We start from the raw sequence: 19616 nt of genomic DNA on the forward strand, positions 1-19616 counted from the left end.
TAACCTGAATCTAATCCCGGGGAAGTAATTGAATAAATCCAGAATGTGAGCACTTTACAAGGCCCAGACTTAAAAATAAATTTAATACCACGAAAGGCAAAAAAAAAAGAAGAAGAAGAAGAAGGAGAAGTTTGTTGTAGATTATATAGAGATGACCAAAATGCAATGAATGCAGACCGGATCTGAGAAAATAAATAGCAGTAAAAGATATGTGGATAACTAAAGAAATTTGAACGTAGACTATATTTGATATTTAATTAACATTAATTTTCTTAGGTATGATAATAGGATTATAGTAATCTAGGAGAATGTTCTTAGTACATGAGTGCTAAAGTATTTAGGAGTGAAGGATCATGATGTCTGCAACTTTCTTTGAAATGCTTGAAAGAGAGGAAAGTGAACTGTTAATAACTGGTAAATCTAGGAGAAGGGTTAAAAAACATTTTTTTTAACTCAGTGCAATCTATTTCTTAATTACTTTACCAAACATTTTCTTTTGCCATGACCTTGGATAGTTTTATGCTTGTATGCATAAACTATTGTGCTTAATGTGCTAAATTAGATTGAAATCTTTAAAATCATCATAGCAAGAAAATTGCTCTGCAAAGCTTTTTAGACATAAAAAAAGTCTAATGTGTGTAGGAGTATAAGTAAAGATATGGGAGAACGAGCCACAAAATAATGCAAACAATCCTTCCCTGGGAGTCAGAAAACCTCTGAGTCCAGCACTTAGTGACTAGAGATGTCAGTTTCCTCCTTTGGAAAGTGGGCTAATGGTGTCGACTTCATCAACTCGCTGTACAGGGTACAGGAGAAACAGGAAGTGAAAAGGCTTTTATAAACTGGAAATGGGCAAGTGAAGTGATTTTCATTATCATGTCCTATTAGCAGTGGTTCTCAAACACCTATATATAACAAGCAGCTGGGAAGCTTGTTCCATGTGTATATTCCAACCCTGCCCTCAGAAATCCCGATTCAGTCAATCTGGGATGAGGCCCAGCATTTGCTTTGTTTTTTTTTTTTTTTTTTTTTTTGTAGAGACAGAGTCTCACCTTATCGCCCTCGGTAGAGTGCTTATGGCATCACACAGCTCACAGCAATCTCCAACTCCTGGGCTTAGGCGATTCTCCTGCCTCAGCCTCCCAAGTAGCTGGGACTACAGGTGCCCACCACAACGCCCGGCTATTTTTTTGTTGTAGTTTTGACCGGGGCCGGGTTTGAACCCGCCACCCTCGGTATATGGGTCTGGCGCCCTACCCGCTGAGCCACAGGCGCCGCCCCCCAGCATTTGCTTTGTGAAAGCACTCCAGATCTGAAAAACACACTAAAAGGTTGTTACTGTGATCTAAATCCTTGTTATGCAATGTTTACTCCCTGGACCAGTAATACCACCATCACCTGAGAGCTTGATAGGGCTGCAAAATGTGGCTCCCAACCAGACTTAACTGAATTAACATCTGCTTTTTTATTTATTTATTTTTTTAGAGACAGATTCTCACTCTGTCGCCCTCAGTAGCGTGCTGTAGCTCACAGCTCACAGCAACCTCCAGCTCCTGGGCTTAGGCAATTCTCTAGCCTCAGCCTCCCAAGTAGCTGGGACGATAGGTATCTGCCACAATGCCTGGCTATTTTTTTTGTTGCCTTTTGGCCAGGTCTGGGTTCAAACCCACCACCCTCAGTACATGGGGCCGGCGCCCTACTCACTCAGCCACAGGTGCTGCCCAACATCTGCTTTTTTAATAAGATGCCCAGGTGATTCCTATGCACATTAACATTTGTTAATTTATCAACTCATGTTAATCCTAAGCATATTAACACTAATCTAAATGGCAAGACTGATTGGTGGCCTCTTGCATTGCTTTGGTCACTGATTCTCAGCTTGCTGTTGGATGGATGCAGTTGGGGTTACCACCTCTGCTGTTGCTGACACCTTTAACCTCATTTATCTCTTCTCTCTGCTTCTCTTTGTTTCAGGCTTCTCAGTCTCCTGGCAGATCTCTGATGAACATAACCAGCCAATCAGAGTGCTTATTTACTCTTAGGCCATAAATAGAACAATCAAAACTTACTAACTTCAGACCTAAATCTATGTGATTATTCTTTTTCTTTTTTGAGACAGGGTCTCACTCTTTCACCCAACCTAGAGTGTAGTGATGACATTATAGCTCGATGTGACCTCAGGCTAAAGCAATCCTCCCATGTATCTGAGACTACAGGCTCATGCCACCATACCCAGCTAATTTTTCTTTGAGACAGAGTCTCACTTTGTTGCCCTCAGTAGAGTGCCATGGCGTCATAGCTCCCAGCAACCGCAAACTCTGGAGCTGAAGCCATCCTCTTGCCTCAGCCTCCTGAGTAGCTGGGACTACAGGCGCTCACCACAACACCTGGCTATTTTTTTTAGAGATGAGGTCTCGCTCTTGCTTAGGATGGTCTAAGACTCCTGAGCCCAAGCAATCCACCAGCCTTGGCCTCCCAGAATGCTAGGATTACAGGTGTGAGGAACTGCGCCTGGCAATACCCAGCTATTTTTAATTTTTTTTTTTTAAATAAGGACTGTAATGCCCAGTCTTGTCTCCAACTCCTGGCCTCAAGTGATCCTCCCAAAGTGTGAGAATTACAGCTGGGAGCTACTATGCCCAGTCCCTTTTTCTATTGTGATGAAACAGAATATTTAACATTTTAACTACTTTTTGGGGGGGGGATTCAGAGTCTCACTATGTCGCCCTTCGTTGAGTGCTATGGCATCACAGCTAAACAGCAACCTCCAACTCTTGTTGGGCTTAAGCAATTCTCTTGCTTCAGCCTCCCTAAGTAGCTGGGACTACAGGTGCCCGCCACAACGCCCGGCTGTTTTTTGTTGCAGTTGTCATTGTTGTTTAGCTAGCCTGGGCTGTGTTCAAACTCGCCAGCCTTGGTCTATGGCTGATGCCGTAGGCACTGAACCCATTTTAACTACTTTTAAGTGTACAATTCAGTAGCATTAGATACATTTATAGTTGTCAATACTTCAACAACTGCCTTACTCCATTTGGTGTCCCATTCTTTGTTTTTTTTTTTTTGAGATAGAATGTCACTCTGTTGTCCTGGGTAGAGTGTGGTGGTGTCATCACACCTCACAGCAACTTGAAACTCTTGTGGTCCAGTGATCCGCTTGCTTCAGCCTCCCAAGGAGCTGGGACTACAGGTGCCCACTGCAATGTTTGGCTAGGTTTTCTTTCTTTCTTTTTTTTTTTTTTTTTTCAGTTTTTGGCTGGAGCTGGGTTTGAACCCACCACCTTTGGCATATGGGGCTGGCGCCCTTCTCCTTTAAGCCACAGATGCCGCCCTAGGTTTTCTATTTTTGGTAGAGATGCGTTCTCACTCTTGTTCAGGTTGGTCTGAAACTCCTGAGCTCGAGCACTTGCCAGACTCAGCTTCCCAGAGTGCTAGGAATTACAGGCATCAGCCACCGCCCCCAGTCTGGCATATGATTTTGAACAAGTCATTTAACCTCTCCAAGCCTTATTTTCTTATCTACATATATGATATGAATAATTTTATCTATGCCTGCAGAGTATTTTAAGAATTAATTGAAATAATATATATGCATGTCTAGGGCCCACAGAAAATGTTCAGTAAATGCTGACTTCCATTTGAAGCAGGTTTTCAGCTCACCCTGAGTTTATAATAGAAATCGTCTACTGAAATCAACTGATAAAAATTGTAAAAGCATATACAAAAATCGACATATTCTGAGCACATTATTGCCTTAGTAGAGGAAAATTTATAAAATAGAAGTATTCTATAGTCTATAGAATTGGGCAATTTGAAATAGTTAAAATAAACAGCAATTACATTTTGTTGGGAAAATTACATTTGGAGAAGCAACAATCCTTTTGTTTCCATTGTATAGAAATTCTTGTATCGCCTATATTTAGCTTGTGTTATAAACAGTTTAAGTACAGTCATTATCATAATATCGATAACAGTCACAAATGGTGCATTCAACCTTGGGGCTGATCCATTTGCATGCAGTATTTGAAATTCCATTTATGTACACATTATCTTTTAAGGAGAATGCCAAATTGAAAACTTGGGTCATGTGACTAAATTGCAAAGGCTAGTTTTAACTTCAGAATTAGACTAATTAGAACATGAGAAGGGAATTTACAGCTCCTCTTCTCCAATAACATTATTTTACTAACAAGGAAATTAATATCCAGAGACATACAGTAACTTGCTCACAATCACAAATGAGTTTTACCCAGAAAGCTGGGACCAGAGCTCAGCTTCCACAAATGAGTCCTAGTGTTCACTGACCTTGAAGAATGGGGATACTTCAGCACCACAGGTGATGGAAGGGACTACAGTAAGGCTGAGAGCACTCCAGGTAGAGGGGTCCACAGAAGGAATTTCCCGGAACCTGGCTCTGAAACTGAAAGCCTGCTGATTGTGTTCAGGGAGTATCACAGAGAGTGGGGAGTCTGGAAAGATGTTAAGATGGGGTTTTGTGCAGGGAGAAGAGATAATTTCGGACACTTGTAACACAAAAGATCAGAAGAGAGGATTAGGGATTTTTGTTTTGTTTTTAATTTTACAGTTCACAAGCAAGGCTCTTCTATATTTATATTCTCATGTAATCACAGCAATCATGGGAAGTAGGTATTTGGCAGATGATAGTCTAATACTCAGGTCACATTCTTTGCAAAGCTAAGATGTGGACTCAGACTGAAAACAAAGGCTGTGTATTGTGATTCTTAAAACCATGAACTCTGGAGCTACATCACTAGAGTTCAAATCTCATCATCCCCATGTAGAAACCATATGATCTTGAGAAAAAAAAAATGGCTAAAACTTACACTGTTTATTATACGCTGGGCATTCTATTCCAAATAATCTATATTAATCATTTAATCAAACAACCCTATGAAAGATATTGTATAATTATCACCACTTTAAAACTTTCCCTAACCAAAAAAAAAAAAAAAAAAATTGAGAGGAAGGAAAGAAGTAAAAAAGTATCTTAGCTGGGCACGGTGGCTCATGCCTGTAATCCCAGCGCTCGGGAGGCTGAGGTGGGTGGAATGTCTGAGCTCACAGGTTCGAGACCAGCCTGAGCCACCCCGAGACCCCGTCTCTAAGAAATAGCCGGGCGTTGCAGTGGGCACCCGTAGTCCCAGCTACTTGAAAGGCTGAGGCAAGAGGATCACTTGAACCCAAGAGTTTGAGGTTACTGTGAGCTAAGACTCCAAGGCACACTCTACCAAGGGCGATGAAGTTGAGACTCTGTCTCAAAAAAAAAAAAAAAAGTATCTTAGTGGATGAAGAACAGGGATGCATTTCTCCTCTGTTTCCTATTCCTTGATTTATAATATAATCTCAACACCTTAGTGCCCCACTAGTTCCCTTCCCACTTGTGATACTGTGATAGATTAGATTACCTCCTCCTCTCACTTTCTTAGTTAGAATCTACTTCCCTCTGCTTGGCTTTGGACTCCATGCTTTGGCCAAAGATGTGTCAGCAGATAGAACACTGAAACTTAAAATGTCCTTCTACAGTTGGGCTTGTCCTCCTGTACTTCTGTCCTGAGAAGAGCGCTTCCTCTGGATAGTCTCTGCCCCTTCTGCCTGAGACTCAAAGTGACCACAGGAGAGCAGATCTCCCCTGCCACCCCACACCCCCACACAATGGCTGTCCTGTAGATTCTACAGACTGTGAGCTCTAATACTAGCTTATTCCAAGAAACTCTTTGGAGACTCAGGGTAAGAATCTAGATCCTATAGTATTTCCACTATAACAAGTATCCTTTTGATTTTAAAATATTAATTTCTTGAGTAACGGGACTTGGAATTTTCTCCCAGACACATAGAATAGAAAAATCAGACCAAAATCTAAATAAATATCTCAGCAATCACTGGAGTTACAAAAAAAGAGAGCCCAGGTTTTTGGATAGAGACTCTCTACCCCCAGCCCCTTAGTGCACATGCATAGTTAGTCTCCCTGCTAAACTGCTGTGCTGTAGGGCATTTTACAAGTGGAACTACAGCTTCAGAGCCTCTCATTCAGACGTAACAAGGTCACCATTCTGTCCTTTCCAATCAGTGCCAACAGTGAGAGAACCTTCACATACAATCTGGGCATCTACATAATGTAGAAACTGAAATTTTCCACCTAATGATGATAAACTGCACAGTTAGGTTAATAATCAGCTAGAATATCCAACAATTATACTTGGTAATAAAGGTTCAATAGATGTGTTCTTTTAAAATCTTACATAAATCACACTTCTATAAATTGAATCTCATTCTAAATGCACCGAAGGGCTATTTAAAGAAATGCCATATTGAAATTTTTCATAAAGAAAATAACACACTCTTGTATTTGTTATGAAAATTTTATACACAGGCCTTTCTAACCCATGGTACATGTGGGATACTTCCCTTATCCCAGAAATATATCCTTATAAGCTGGCATCTCTACAGGAGGGCATCTGCATCCCTAAGACAACAATAACATTTAAATGCTTAACATTCTTTATTTTAAAATTGCTTTGCTAACATGTAGTAATCTTCCCAACATTCAAGGGAGGTAGATAAGTATTACACCACTTTCACATACGGAGAAACTGAGATAGAAATTAGTAAATTGTGCTAAAGGGCATAATACATGTCAATGGCCCAATTAGGAAAAAAATGTGTTGGAGTCATGAAGTTTGAAGTTGCAGTGAGCTATGATGCTGCTACTGCACTCTAGCCCAAGCAACAGAGTGAGATCTTGTCTCAAAAACAAAAGGGGGTGGGGGCATGATAGACATACAGGTGGATTAACAGCCCCTCTCAATGCTCCTTTATACAACATGGAACGTTTTTTTTAAAATGACCTTTCCCATGATTTCTGAGTCCAACCAACACGAAAGTAGCAGATATATCACGGAAACAAGTCATCAATAGCTTGTGTAGTCTAAGGCTAAACTTTACCTTGTTGTTGCCAGATGCTGAATATGCTGTCCTTGGGAAGCGTTCCCCTCACACACCTTCTCACATGCTTCCACCTCTAAACAGGGAGAGTGGAAGCTGTTGTGAGTACAGGAGGGGTTGGACAAACAGGGCTGGGAAAGAGGACAACAGAAGAGAAAACAAGAACTGACACCAAAGCAAGGAAGCCAGGAAGAACAAGAGGACAGCTGGGAACCGGTCCAACAGAAAGGAAAGCCACAGCAGAAAAGAAGTGTCATTCATTTGAAAAGCTCAGACATCCAGAAATGCTATTAAAAGGGTAATTCTTAGCAATGGCATTATAGAACCACTCCTCATCGCTTTGCCAAATGTAATTATCAGGTCTTTCTGACATTTCCAGGAGGCAGAATCATTCCTTTTTTCTGGTGCAGACCAAGTGCTGATGTAATTGACCTGACACTGCAGAGGCTGCTGACAACTCAAATGACCCCCCCCCTCCACCCCACACACACACATCTCCTTTCTTCCTCTGCTCTTCCGGTTTCTCTAGAACAAAACAAAATGCATTTTAATATTCCCCCTGCAAAAAATCCTAACGCAGAGTCCCATGTTTAATTTTTATAAAAGGGACATGATGGCCAGGTATGGTGGCTCACACCTGTAATCCTAGCACTCTGGGAGGACAAGATGGTGGATTGCTTGTACTCAGGAGTTTGAGAACACTGTGAGCAAGAGTGAGACCCCCATCGCCACTAAAAGAATAGAAAATTGTGGAGGGTGTCTGTAGTCCCAGCTACTTGGGAGGCTAAGGCAAGAGGAGCTCTTGAACCCAGGAGTTTGAGGTTGCTGTGAGCTATGACACCATAGCACTCTAGCCTGGGCAACAGAGTGAGACTTTCTCTCAAAAAAAAAAAAAAAAAAAAGGGGGGTGGCGCCTGTGGCTCAGTGAGTAGGGCGCCGGCCCCATATACCAAGGGTAGTGGGTTCAAACCCAGCCCCGGCTGAACTGCAACCAAAAAATAGCTGGGCGTTGTGGCAGGTGCCTGTAGTCCCAGCTGCTCGGGAGGCTGAGGCAGGAGAATCATGGAAGCCCAAGAACTAGAGGTTGCTGTGAGTCCTGAGACATCATGGCACTCTACCGAAGGTGGTAAAGTGAGACTCTGTCTCTACAAAAAAAAAAAGACCCTATCTCTACAAAAAAAAAGTAGAAAAATTAGCCAGGTGTGGTGGTGACACTCATCTATAGTCCCAGCTACTAGAGAGGCTGAGGCAGGAGGATTGCCTGACCGCAGGGGTCTGAAGTTGCAGTGAGCTGAGACGATGCCACTGCACTCTAGCCCAGCCAGCAGAGTGAGAACTTGTCTCAAAAAAAAAAAAAAAGACGCATACATGTGGATTAGCAGCCCCTCTCAATCAATGCTCCTTTATACAACATGGAACTTTTTTTTAAAATTGTGGATGCCAACTAGAGCCCAAGGGAAAGAAAGAATCTTTTCTGATCTTTCTAGTGTGAAGCCAAAGTAAGAGATGCCAAATGATGCAGGGCCAGCTGCAAGGGAGGCACTGCCAGCAGAGTGGGTGACCAAGGACCCAGCAGGGAGGCACTAAGGTATCGGACGGACAGGTGGAAGCTGCAGCATAGGCAGCTGAAGAAGCAGAGTTCAGGGCAAAGACCTGGCAGCCGAAGAGGAGACATGTAAGCCCTGGTGCTCGATGCTGTCAGGGAGGCAGCAGCACTAGTTTGTGTCGGGGCTCTCCTAGGACAGGATGGAGCCAGAAATACATCCTTTCTTCCGTTACTTCAATCCTCAGGATCATTCTTCCAGATATCTATCCTTCTGTCTTATCCTTCTCCAACAAACGTGATCACGTCAAGCCTTACTGATTCCACTGCAGCAGTGCCCTTCACGCTGGTCTCTCGTTTTCAATACATCTTTCTCTGGGTCCCCTTTTCATCTCACCCTAACCAGGGTCAAACCCTCCTACCTGGTAGTCCCAACTCCAGCAGTCTCTCCACTCGGTTCATCTTCTACTCTTCCTCCTGGAGCACAATTCTGATAGCATTGCTGCCCAATTTGGGAATTCTCCCCTGCTCTCACTACCTCCCAATTACGTGTCTGATCATCTTGACTCTTCAGTGGGACCTTGCATCTAATGAAGTTCATCTACTTTCTGAATCTCCACCTGCCAAAATGCCAACTCTGAAGACTTAGTTCCAATGCCACCTCTCCTGGGAGGCCTTCCTTCAAGCTTAGCTCTCTCCTTGTACTTGAAGGCATGCGCTCATCAAGTATACGACAGCAGCTGTACACGAGCCTTACCTCCCTCACTGTGCTGTGTCCATAATTTGGCAGGGTGGAAGATGGTGAACCGTGTCTTAATATTTACCATTCTACTTCCTATAGCACCTACCAAGAAATGGTTATTGCTTTTTCACCTCAGGTAAGAAACTGTCAAAATTGAAATGGAGATACAAGAACAAGTTCTCTGTAATGAGATGTGGTCCTCAGGACAAAACAAGTTCATGATAGAGCTTCAAGGAATGTGTCAAGGGCAGGCGGGTAGGGCTGTATATTTGGAATCAAGAAGCTTGGGACCAAGGTTGTTCTTTGCCATTCATTAGTTGACATCAAGTGTGATTCTCTGCATATCATTTCCTTACTACCGCCTGGCCTCACAGGATTAAGAATCAAATGAGACACATTTATGAACCTCAGTGGTTTTCAACCCCAATTACACACCATAATCCCCTCTAAAGCTCCTGAAAAATACATAGGACAAGTTCTCAACCTAGCCCAATTGAATCAGAGTCCTCTGGAAGTGAGACCCAGCGGGACTAATTACTTATAAAATACTGTTTCTAATGCATAGTCAAGGTTGGAAACTACTGTTATAAACTCATAAATACCATTAACAGTAGAGCAGCTTTAGGCTGCTGGTTTAATTATCCTTTATTTATTCAGTTAGGAATTAGCTTGATGCTTTTATATTTCCATTAAAATATACTTCTGTGTGCACATTTTTTGTGTTGTTCTACATTGTTGTTTGTGTGGTTAAGTCGTAAATTCTGGGAGAACGATACTTAGCACCACTGTAAACAACTAACCCCCGATTTTTTGAGAATAATAAATAAAAACTGCATAGGGTCCTCCAAAATCTTGCTGCTCAGAAGTGTGGTGACCAAACAGAACTGGCACAAACTAGGAGCTTGTGCAGAGCAGAATCTCAGGCCCCTTTCCAGAATCTGCATGTTATGGAGAGTTTTACATGATCGCTAGGTGAAGCAAAGGCAATCTTTTTTCCTAGTGCATGTGTATATTTAGGGCCTGCTGTTCCCTGTCCTAATCCTGAAGGGGGTAGCCAAGCATGCGAAGTCAGGTTCTGTCTTCCACAAACCACTGAAGCTTGGATTTCATCCAGACGCTTCATTCTCTAAAAGGTCCATTTGGCAAAAACTAAATTAAGAACATAAATCCTTACAAAAGAATCCTTCCTTTCACAGAAGACTAGTGTTCACAAGGTTCCTTCAAATAACCAGTTCCTCTAAGATATTTAAAATATGACTCAGTGTATAAAATAGATTCATATCCATTTAAGTTTTATGCAGTACATAAATAGCAAGTGTATCTGTACCTTACTGAACTTACAGTCCTCAGGGTCCAAATTCCAAAATTATGAAGGACAGACGCTCAGTCATGGCAGTAAACCTTCTCTTACTGTCGACCCCTGCCCTCCAGACAACTCTCACATGTAGGCAGTACCCACTGTACCGACCACACCACAGCCAGAGTTGGGGCAGACTTTGAACATTATCTAGCCCCACTCCCGTTTCATGGACAGGAAATACCATACCAAAGATTAAAAGGAGTTACTCATGGTCACAAACCAACTTGAGGCAGAGCCAAGGTTAAAATTCAGGTCCTGACTCCCCATCCTTTATATAAACTCTGCAACATACTCCTCCTTGCCCACCACACAGCCTTGAAATCTCATTCTCAGAAATTTGCTGATCTGCCTTGGCACTTAAGTGACACTTTGCTGCTTCCAGCTACTGCTGTCTCCAGCTCCCAGGGTTGTTTTTGACATTAGGCTCCAGAAGAAGCCGTATCACAGCTCAACTAAGACATCCATTTATCAACTCCTACCTCCAAGTATGTTGGTAATAGATTCCTGCAAAGCCCAAGTAATGCCAACTACAAGGCATTACTATTGGCTAGCACCAGGAGCACAGTGAGGGAAGGGCCTTTCGTTAGGTTTTAGTCGCTAAAGACTGAAAACCCTTAACTCAGATGTACATAGTTGGGAGGACGCTACAGAGGAAGGTAGCCCCTTTAAAAAACATACACAGTGTGACTATACAATTGCAAGTCTTTTTTTAATAAAGCAAACATAACAGAATGTAGAAATCTAAACGAACATTTCTCCTTCAAAGTAGTTAGTCACACCCTAGTTCCAGCAAAGCTTCACGGTTGGAGATATTATTTAGAACTCCTCTTTGGGGAAAGGCCTGAAAAGGCAGTTTATGATTCACATTAGAAAATACCCTTCTAAATGTTGGGCTGTTGAAAAACAGAAAATCCACACTCAGAGGATGGCGCCCAAAAAGTAAAAAAGGTGCTGTAGCTCTTAAGGGGGTTCCCTAAAGACCTCTAGCAAGTTCTGAGCAACAGCATCATCACTGGAGACATGTGTAGCCTCCCAGAACAGCTGATTTTGATGGAAGGGCATTCATTTGGATAGAAAAGTTCTGCTGTTTAAAAAAAAAAAAAAATCAGCCACACTCCTTTATAGTCACACTTGCATTTGATTAAAAAAATACAACAACACTCACACATGGTTCTTGTATGAATTCTAATTAAGAGACATTACATTCAGAATTATAGCACTCATAGTGATAATTTTCAGAAGACTATAACAGCTTCTTTGCCACTTAAGGGGTAAATAGGGTTCAGCTGTTTACCTGAATGTATTCTTAGATAAGTGACTATTACCACTCTAATTTTCCTAGTTGTAGCTGTTACAGGTTACGGACCGCGAGTTCATGTTCCAGACTTTCTTTGCCAACACAGATTAATTACAAGAGAGCCACCCCCAAAGTCTTACGGTGAATTGGGAAAGGGCCGGTTAAATGAGGAAACAGGCCATTCCTTGGTAAAAGTTTGTAGTTTTCTTTCCCAATACATCTTCTTTTTATTGAGAACTTCCATTTTTATCCTGTGTTCCTCCTCTGCCATCTCACACTCTCGCTCTATCTGCTGGATTTTGGCCACATGCACCTCATTCATTTGTATCAGCTGCAGTTGTAAGATGGACATTTGTTGATGGTGTTCTTCCTCATGCATCTTTTTTAAAGCACCTTCCTGAGAAGTTTTGCTCCTGTAGTTTTTATTGGCTGTTATTCTGACAGCTGAACACGAGGGTTCAGGTTGAGAGGTCCCCTCACATACTGGAAAATGAATGAACTCTTTCTCATCATCGCACAGTTCTCTATTTGAAACAGCAAATGATTCTGAAAAACAGTAGCAGAAAACATGTTCAAAGATTTTACAAGCAGAGAAAAAAAAATCAATCCTATTTCAAATGACAGGGGCCTCAATACAGTATGTATCTAAAATAGTGTCTGCTCCTGCCTTCACATCTACAGGTACCCTCGCCACACTTGACTTTTAAAAACCTATAAATTAAAAGAGATATTTCCTTAAAAAATTATGATAAGGGGCTTCACTATGTCATCTCTGGAACTTTTAAGTATGGGACTCGCGTGGTCAGAGACCACACTTATCAAGAATTGGAGCCCTTGTTAATATAAATTCTAAACTGAAATGTGCCAGACTCTGATGAACACAAGACCACAATGTGAAGCCAGTGTTGGCCTGCTCACCCTTTGTCAGCTTCTCACAAACACTTATGTTCAATCTTTGCAAGAGTGCCATTGCTGTTTCCTAGTTGCAGGTGTTGCTCCTTACCCTGGACAAAGATGTTCTTCTTTGAATGTTCTTCTTTGAAAGATGAGTCTGTACTCCCTGTCTTACCATCCTCACATACAATTTCTCTTTAATCTCCTGCATTTGTCTGTTACTTCCAGCACAACCATTTGGGGTCAATAGTCACCTGACACCAAGGACGCTTTTCAATGCCCCTTTTAATTCTTCCCTGACATTTGACAATCTTGAAATTTCTTTTCTGTTAGCTTCTGAACCCATGCTCTCTACTACTCTACAGCTTCCTTGCTTCTTCTTGAGCGTCCTGTTCCATTCACTTGTTAACCGTTTCTCCCTGTTACCTGTCTCTCTGGGGCTCCCATCTCTGGCTCTCAATACACCCTAAGCAACCTCAAAACCTGGCTCCAACTTTCCTTTATCTATCTTGCCTTACTCTTCAAAATACCCTCATATACCCTTTAATCCTACTACAGACTACTCACATTCTTTAAAAGGTCATGCTTTGTTATACCTCTAAGTCTCACTGTTCTTTTTGCTTGGATTATCTGTCCCCCCAACTCATTCCAGCCTTCCTTTCTCAACACCCCCACTCCTACATATTCAGGACCAATGCCACCTGTCTATAAGACCTTAGCTCTCTCCTTTCTCTGTATGTCCGAGTTGCTTTGGCTATAACGCTTAACACACACTAGTATAGTGCCACCATTACTTATTGTTTCTTTTATCCTTGGATTCCAGTTACTTTGCTTGATATACAAAGGAAGCCTCGTAAATATGTATTGGCTGAACACTTGAATACAAAAGAAAAAGAATATATGAGTGCAAAAGGATATCACTCTGGTAGGTCCACTAGGGAGCTGCAATAAGGAAACCACTAACTCCACTAACCCCTGGAGTCTTCTAGCTCTGACTCGAAGGCTTTGTTGAGAAGCTTTACATTCCCAATAATGAGAATCTTTTCCTTGGAGAAAAACAGTATCAATTTATTAACAGCATTGATTATATTATTACATCCACTCCATTACTCTGGAAAATGAGACGCCGGGAAGGTTAATGTCTACTGGGGGAAACCTAATTTGTAATACAGCAATAATAAAAGGAAAATAGCTACTGTTTAATTATTTCACTCTGAGGGGTAAAGACAACTATAACTAGTTCCTAATTAAGATTAGAGAAAAGGTTAAAAATTTTTCACTTTTGGAAGAGATCAAAAAAGAAGACTACTTCCGTGCCATCCAGAGAATGAAAGTGTCTCGTCAGGAGTCTTCCCCAACTCCAAAAGCTCTGGTCTCAACTAGATGTTTCCATGCTCCCTTTGCCTCTTGGGCCACCTTGGCAGAGACTGCGTCTTCTTCATCCCCGTGGAGAACTCAGCACAGGCTCTGGTCCAGTGCGGGACATGTAAGAGATGTGTGTGGGCAAGATGTCTTCAGTGGGTCACATCCCTCCCACTGCAGCCCAACTACAGAAAAAGAATGGGACTGAGACACAGGACCAAGAAATGGGGAAGGGTCAAGACTGAGGCTAGGGCCCCTCAGATGTGACAGTCAACTGTGAAGAGCTTTACCTTACCTGCTTACTTTCTAGTTTTAGATCCGACAACGTCTTTTCTTTTTTTTTTTTTTGTAGAGACAGAGTCTCACTTTATGGCACTTGGTAGAGTGCTGTGGCGTCACACAGCTCACAGCAACCTCCAGCTCCTGGACTTAAGCGATTCTCTTGCCTCAGCCTCCCGAGTAGCTGGGACTACAGGTGCCCGCCACAGCACCCGGCTATTTTTTTTTTTGCAGTTTGGCCGGGGCTGGGTTTGAACCCGCCACCCTCGGCATATGGGGCCAGCGCCCTACTCACTGAGCCACAGGCGCCGCCCAGCGACAACGTCTTTTCTGAAGACTAGACACATTAGACAATTTTTGGTACCTCCGATCACTTTTTCTTTTTAAATTTCACTCTAGGGGATCGTTCTGGATACTCTGAGTCCTTAATGTTCATCCCTTCACAATGCTGTCTCTCCCAATTTCCACTTGCTCATCTTTATGTCAACAATTCCTGGCTTTGGGGATCTGATGGTGCTGATGACAGTAGCTACCATTTTCTGGGCAGCTAACCAAGTACTAGTCTGGTGCTTTAATAGCATTACCTCATCTAATCCTTCTATCAACCCTCTGAGGGAGGAATTATCATAGAAAGTCAAATACAACGTCCAAGGTCATTTGGCTAGTTGAAAGAAATAGGATTCTAATCTAAATCTGCATGATCCAAGCTTAACCACTATAATATTCAGTCTGCCGCTATTCCACTTGTTCAGCTGATCACTTATGTATTTTAAAATGCAGCCTCCAAATTGTATCCACTATAAAACCATCTATTATCAAGAATATGGGTATACAGTCTGCATTTTGATCTCCAAATTTCTAGAGCCATGAACATTAAGACAGTGTGTTTGTGTGCAGAAGCACAACTTTGTCTACTTTCAAACTATTCTTTTTAGTTTAAACGTGTACTAATACACAAATTTTAAAGGAAAAATGCCAGGCTTCTTGAGAAGACTCTGGCAAAAGATGACGCTTAAAACTACAGAAGCCCAATGGAATAGTTAATTAACATTCACACAAACAGTAGGTCCAATGAATGAAAGTTAGTATTCAGAAGGGAAGGCTTAACTGGAAGGAGACTAGTCTGGGAATAGCACCCTGCTGCCAACACATACCGTGTAATCCCGCTCACAGGTGGAATGGACCACCTGAAGTAGAAAACAACAATCTTATGCAAAAAGAGTAGGAAGGCCCACAAGCGTTCCTGGAACCAGACAACACAGCCAAGGAAATATTCTTTCACTTGGGCAATTGAAAGAAGTTTAGTATCAGCAGAAAAAGCATACCATGGCAGCAAAAGGATGGGAAGGAAACTAGAGGCCAAACTGCAGCTATTCTCAACAGAACATAGGAAACAGGACTAACTAGGAAAATGCACAAATTAAGATGTGTAGATGCGTATTATAGAATGTAATATATTAGCTAAAAGAAACAGATTTACATACTGCAAAATTGATCTTAGAAGCATTATTCTAAGTGAAAAAGGCAGAAAAACGGTAATTATAGAACAAATTTAAATCCATCTAAATGAATATGTGCACACAAAACATGTGAAAGAATACACTAGCCTATTAGAATGACTCAGGTGCAGGAGAAGAGAATTAAAGTGGGGAACGGGGGTAGAAAGGGAATAAGTAAATAGCTAACACAAACGAGGGACTTTTCACAGACGGGAGGCTGGTGTGCCAGGACTGGAAATAGAACTCAGCCCTCAGTCTCTGGGTTCCTACCCCAAAAGAATAAGATTCAGTTAAACAGTAATAATAATGTAATTTTTAAAGAAACGTTCATACTATTCAATTAGTATGAACGGAAACTATAGCACAGCTACATACACAGCTTTATAGCACAGAAATAATAGCATTAAAATTTTTATAAATTCTCCTGAGGCATTCCAGTGTTACTCCAAAGCTTAGTTTTCTCAAATGTATTTGACCTTGGGTCTTCCTACCCCGCTAGCCACTCGTAGCAAATTATGTTGGCTTCCTTGGTGTGTTCTGCGCCCCTATTCCCCCAAGATAATGGAAGATTAAGTGTGAAAGCCAAATTAAGTGTGAAAGCTTTAAATAAAACCCACAAAGTGTAAATAGTTTTATTAATATATGTAAGGGGAAAATACTGTTTTTTTAAAAAAAACACTATCTCAAGTGTTATACTTAAATTTTAAGACCACTGTGTTTAAATACGGGTGTATATTTTAAGAAAGTCATTGACAAAGCTAAGAATACCCAGGGCATGGTGATCGAGATGACACCAAAAAGTAGCTGGAGGGAGGCCTCTAGTGGAGTACTACTAGGCTCCTTTCTGTTTAACAGTTTTAAAATAAATTCCAACAAATTTATGGGTACCTAATTCTGTAACAGATACCTTGTAAGATTTTGAAACAGTGTTGTCCAATAAAAAAGTAACACAAGGGAGCCAGCCTGGTGGCTTACGCCTGTAATCCTGGCACTCTGGCAGAGGCAGGTGGTTCGCCTGAGCTCACGAGTTCAAGACCATCCTAAACCAGAGCGAGACCTCATCTCTAAAAAATAGCCAGGCGTTGTGGCAGGTGCCTGTAGTCCCACTACTTTGAGGCTGAGACAAGAGAATCGTTTAAGCCCAAGAGTCTGAGGTTGCTGTGAGCTGTGATGCCATAGCACACTACCAAGGGTAACAGTGAGACTCTGTTTCAAAAAAAAAAAAAAAAACACAAGCTATTTATACAATTTTAAGTGTATTTACAGCCACATTAGAAAAGTAAAAAGAAATAGGTAAAAGTAATTTTGGGAATATACTTTTTAATCCAATATATCTAAAATATTATTTTAATATGTAATCAACATAAAATTTATTTATTTATTTATTTTTTGGTACAAAAGATTTTTATTGGTGAGGGAGGAATGCAGCAGAGCAGCACCAAAGAGGAGAGAAAAGAAGAGAGAGAGAGGAAAAAGAGAGGGGGAGAGAGAGAGAGAGAGAGAGAGAGAAGAGAGAGGAGAGGAGGGGAGAGAGGTCAACATAAAATTAATGAAATATTTTTTGGGTATTAAGTCCTCAAAATATATTATGTACAATTACAGCACATCTCATTTTTGTCTACCCACATTTGAAGTATTTATTAGCCCCATGTGGCTTATGGCTACTATGCTGAACAGAACAGCATTATAAAAACAAAGGTAAAAACACACACACACACAGAGTCCATCTGTCAAATACACATGATAAATTAGGGCCATAACCCTGTAGCAGATTTTCAGTCTTGTTTTCCCCATCAAGTCCCAGAAGTACTGAGTGACAATTCCAGCCTTCTTTTTCTTTTTTCAAGAAAATGTGAAATGTAAAATGAGTGAAATAAAGTCAAGGCTGTTTTAATGTACAGAAAGAGTTCTAGTACCTTAACTACCAATATTAACAGATTACTTTGGACATACTTCCTAACTGACAAAGCACCACAGTCCCCCACTGCCCTTCAGATGCGACCTAGACATAGAAGTAGGCATTATTTGGCCGAACTTTAATGATCACCAGCAAAAAGGGAAATCTCCAGTGTCATATATGTACAAGCATCCGATTTGAAATGAATCTCTTTTACAATGAGTCTCTAATAAATGTCCCTACAGGAAAGCCACTGAAAATTCATACTCATTCCCTTCTTTCTGGAAGTTTATAAATTATGTTTATGATTTAATGAATTACATCTTTCCCAAAAAAGAAAGAGAAAAAAAAAAGTGAGATGAACTTTCTAGATCCCACCTCAGAATTTAAAAATGTTAAAATAAGACTGTCCAAGCCCTAAGGAGAACCCCACTAAATCAGTGCGCAATAATCCTGATCACGGATTTGCAAACTGAACAGGGCACACCAGCATGTTCCTCGGCAACATCTCCCAGGGCATACAAGCCCTGTGAAAAGTAGCCCTGGTGATGCACCCCCCTCCCTCCTCCAGCACCTCTCCCTCACAGAAATTGAATGGCTCAGAGGCCAGCAAGATGGGAGTGGTAACTGGCTGAACCCATAAACACCTCCAAAGCAATGACATTGTCAATTAGCAGAAACAGCAAGAAGGGGGTGGGGGGAGAGAGTTGGCAGTGCCCATACAAGCACTGCAAGGAGCTACCTGCCTTAGGAACTCAAGAACCAAAACCCAGTATAAGGCTCCTAGAGTGGAAAACGAGGCACGAGGTTCATGAGGTTAACTGCTATGGTTACCCAACTGGCTCCCCAGACTTAACCTTGGTCAAATGATTCACAAGCAAACTTTTGATCATAATTTAGCCCCTCAGGATCATCTGCCTATGGGAGGGAAAAGGTACTAATCAAAAACACGTATTTGGTCCACTGAGTAATTACCTTTTTCACTCTACACAGATACCACTCTTGGTTTTAGACAGTTTCTTGTAACTTTTAATTAACAAGAGCCAGTTCCTCAGAGCTCAGTCTAAATCTGGGGACAATGACAAGTGATTTCTCATCCTGCAAGCCAAGAACCAGATTCTTCTGGGCAAGTGTTTGCTGGAGCAGCTTCTGAGCAATGTTCTGGCCCCCAACCAGAAACCTTCCTCTGCTTCAAGGTCTGTTTTCCACAAACTGCAACGAACCTTTCTATAAACTGGCTACCCCTGTCTGAAAAGAGACAGGAATTATTGAAAATTTATCTATATGCATTTCCACCCTCTCCTTGCCTGGAGAGCTAGCAATAGCCCCTTCGTTCTAACCTTTTGAAGCTATCATTGCATTCTTGATTATATGACAGTCTTTTCCTTCCTTAAAAAGTATGTGTGACATATTGTTCTCTTTTCAATGGAAGCATATTAAAATTAATTTTTTCCAGAATTTCTCAAGATCCCTAAAGTCTCACAAACCAAAACAGTGGATCACGACATTATAATGGGTAGAAATGCTGGTTTTTAATGTGGATAAATACTAACTTAGTGTCTGCTATGCTATTCTCTGTACTTAATTTTTAAGGTTTGAAACAGTTCATTCTTTCAGAATGGCATTTTGAGTGACTTAACGAAGTGCTCTGCACATAATAGGTCCTCAAAAAAAATTTTTTTTTTTTTTAGAGACAGAGTCTCATTGTGTCACCCTAGGTAGAGTGCTATGGTATCACAGCTCACAGCAACCTCCAGCTCTTGGGCTTAGGCGATTCTCTTGC

The 19616-nt window shown here is 41.4% G+C and overlaps 1 protein-coding gene across 1 annotated transcript in view; it reads right to left on the reverse strand.

Annotated features, from left to right (window-relative positions):
• Nucleotides 1–19616, reverse strand: part of LOC128569331 (myb/SANT-like DNA-binding domain-containing protein 3) — a 154020-nt gene that overhangs the window by 120725 nt on the left and 13679 nt on the right. The window contains exon 3 of the mRNA XM_053567517.1: nucleotides 11298–12448. Within this exon, the coding sequence (XP_053423492.1) occupies nucleotides 12039–12448 (410 nt within the window). The 3' untranslated portion in view covers nucleotides 11298–12038. Of the gene's footprint in view, nucleotides 12449–19616 lie in introns of the transcript that reaches the window.

This window comes from Nycticebus coucang, chromosome 2, assembly GCF_027406575.1.
Source record: "Nycticebus coucang isolate mNycCou1 chromosome 2, mNycCou1.pri, whole genome shotgun sequence".
NCBI classification, from domain to species: domain Eukaryota; kingdom Metazoa; phylum Chordata; class Mammalia; order Primates; family Lorisidae; genus Nycticebus; species Nycticebus coucang.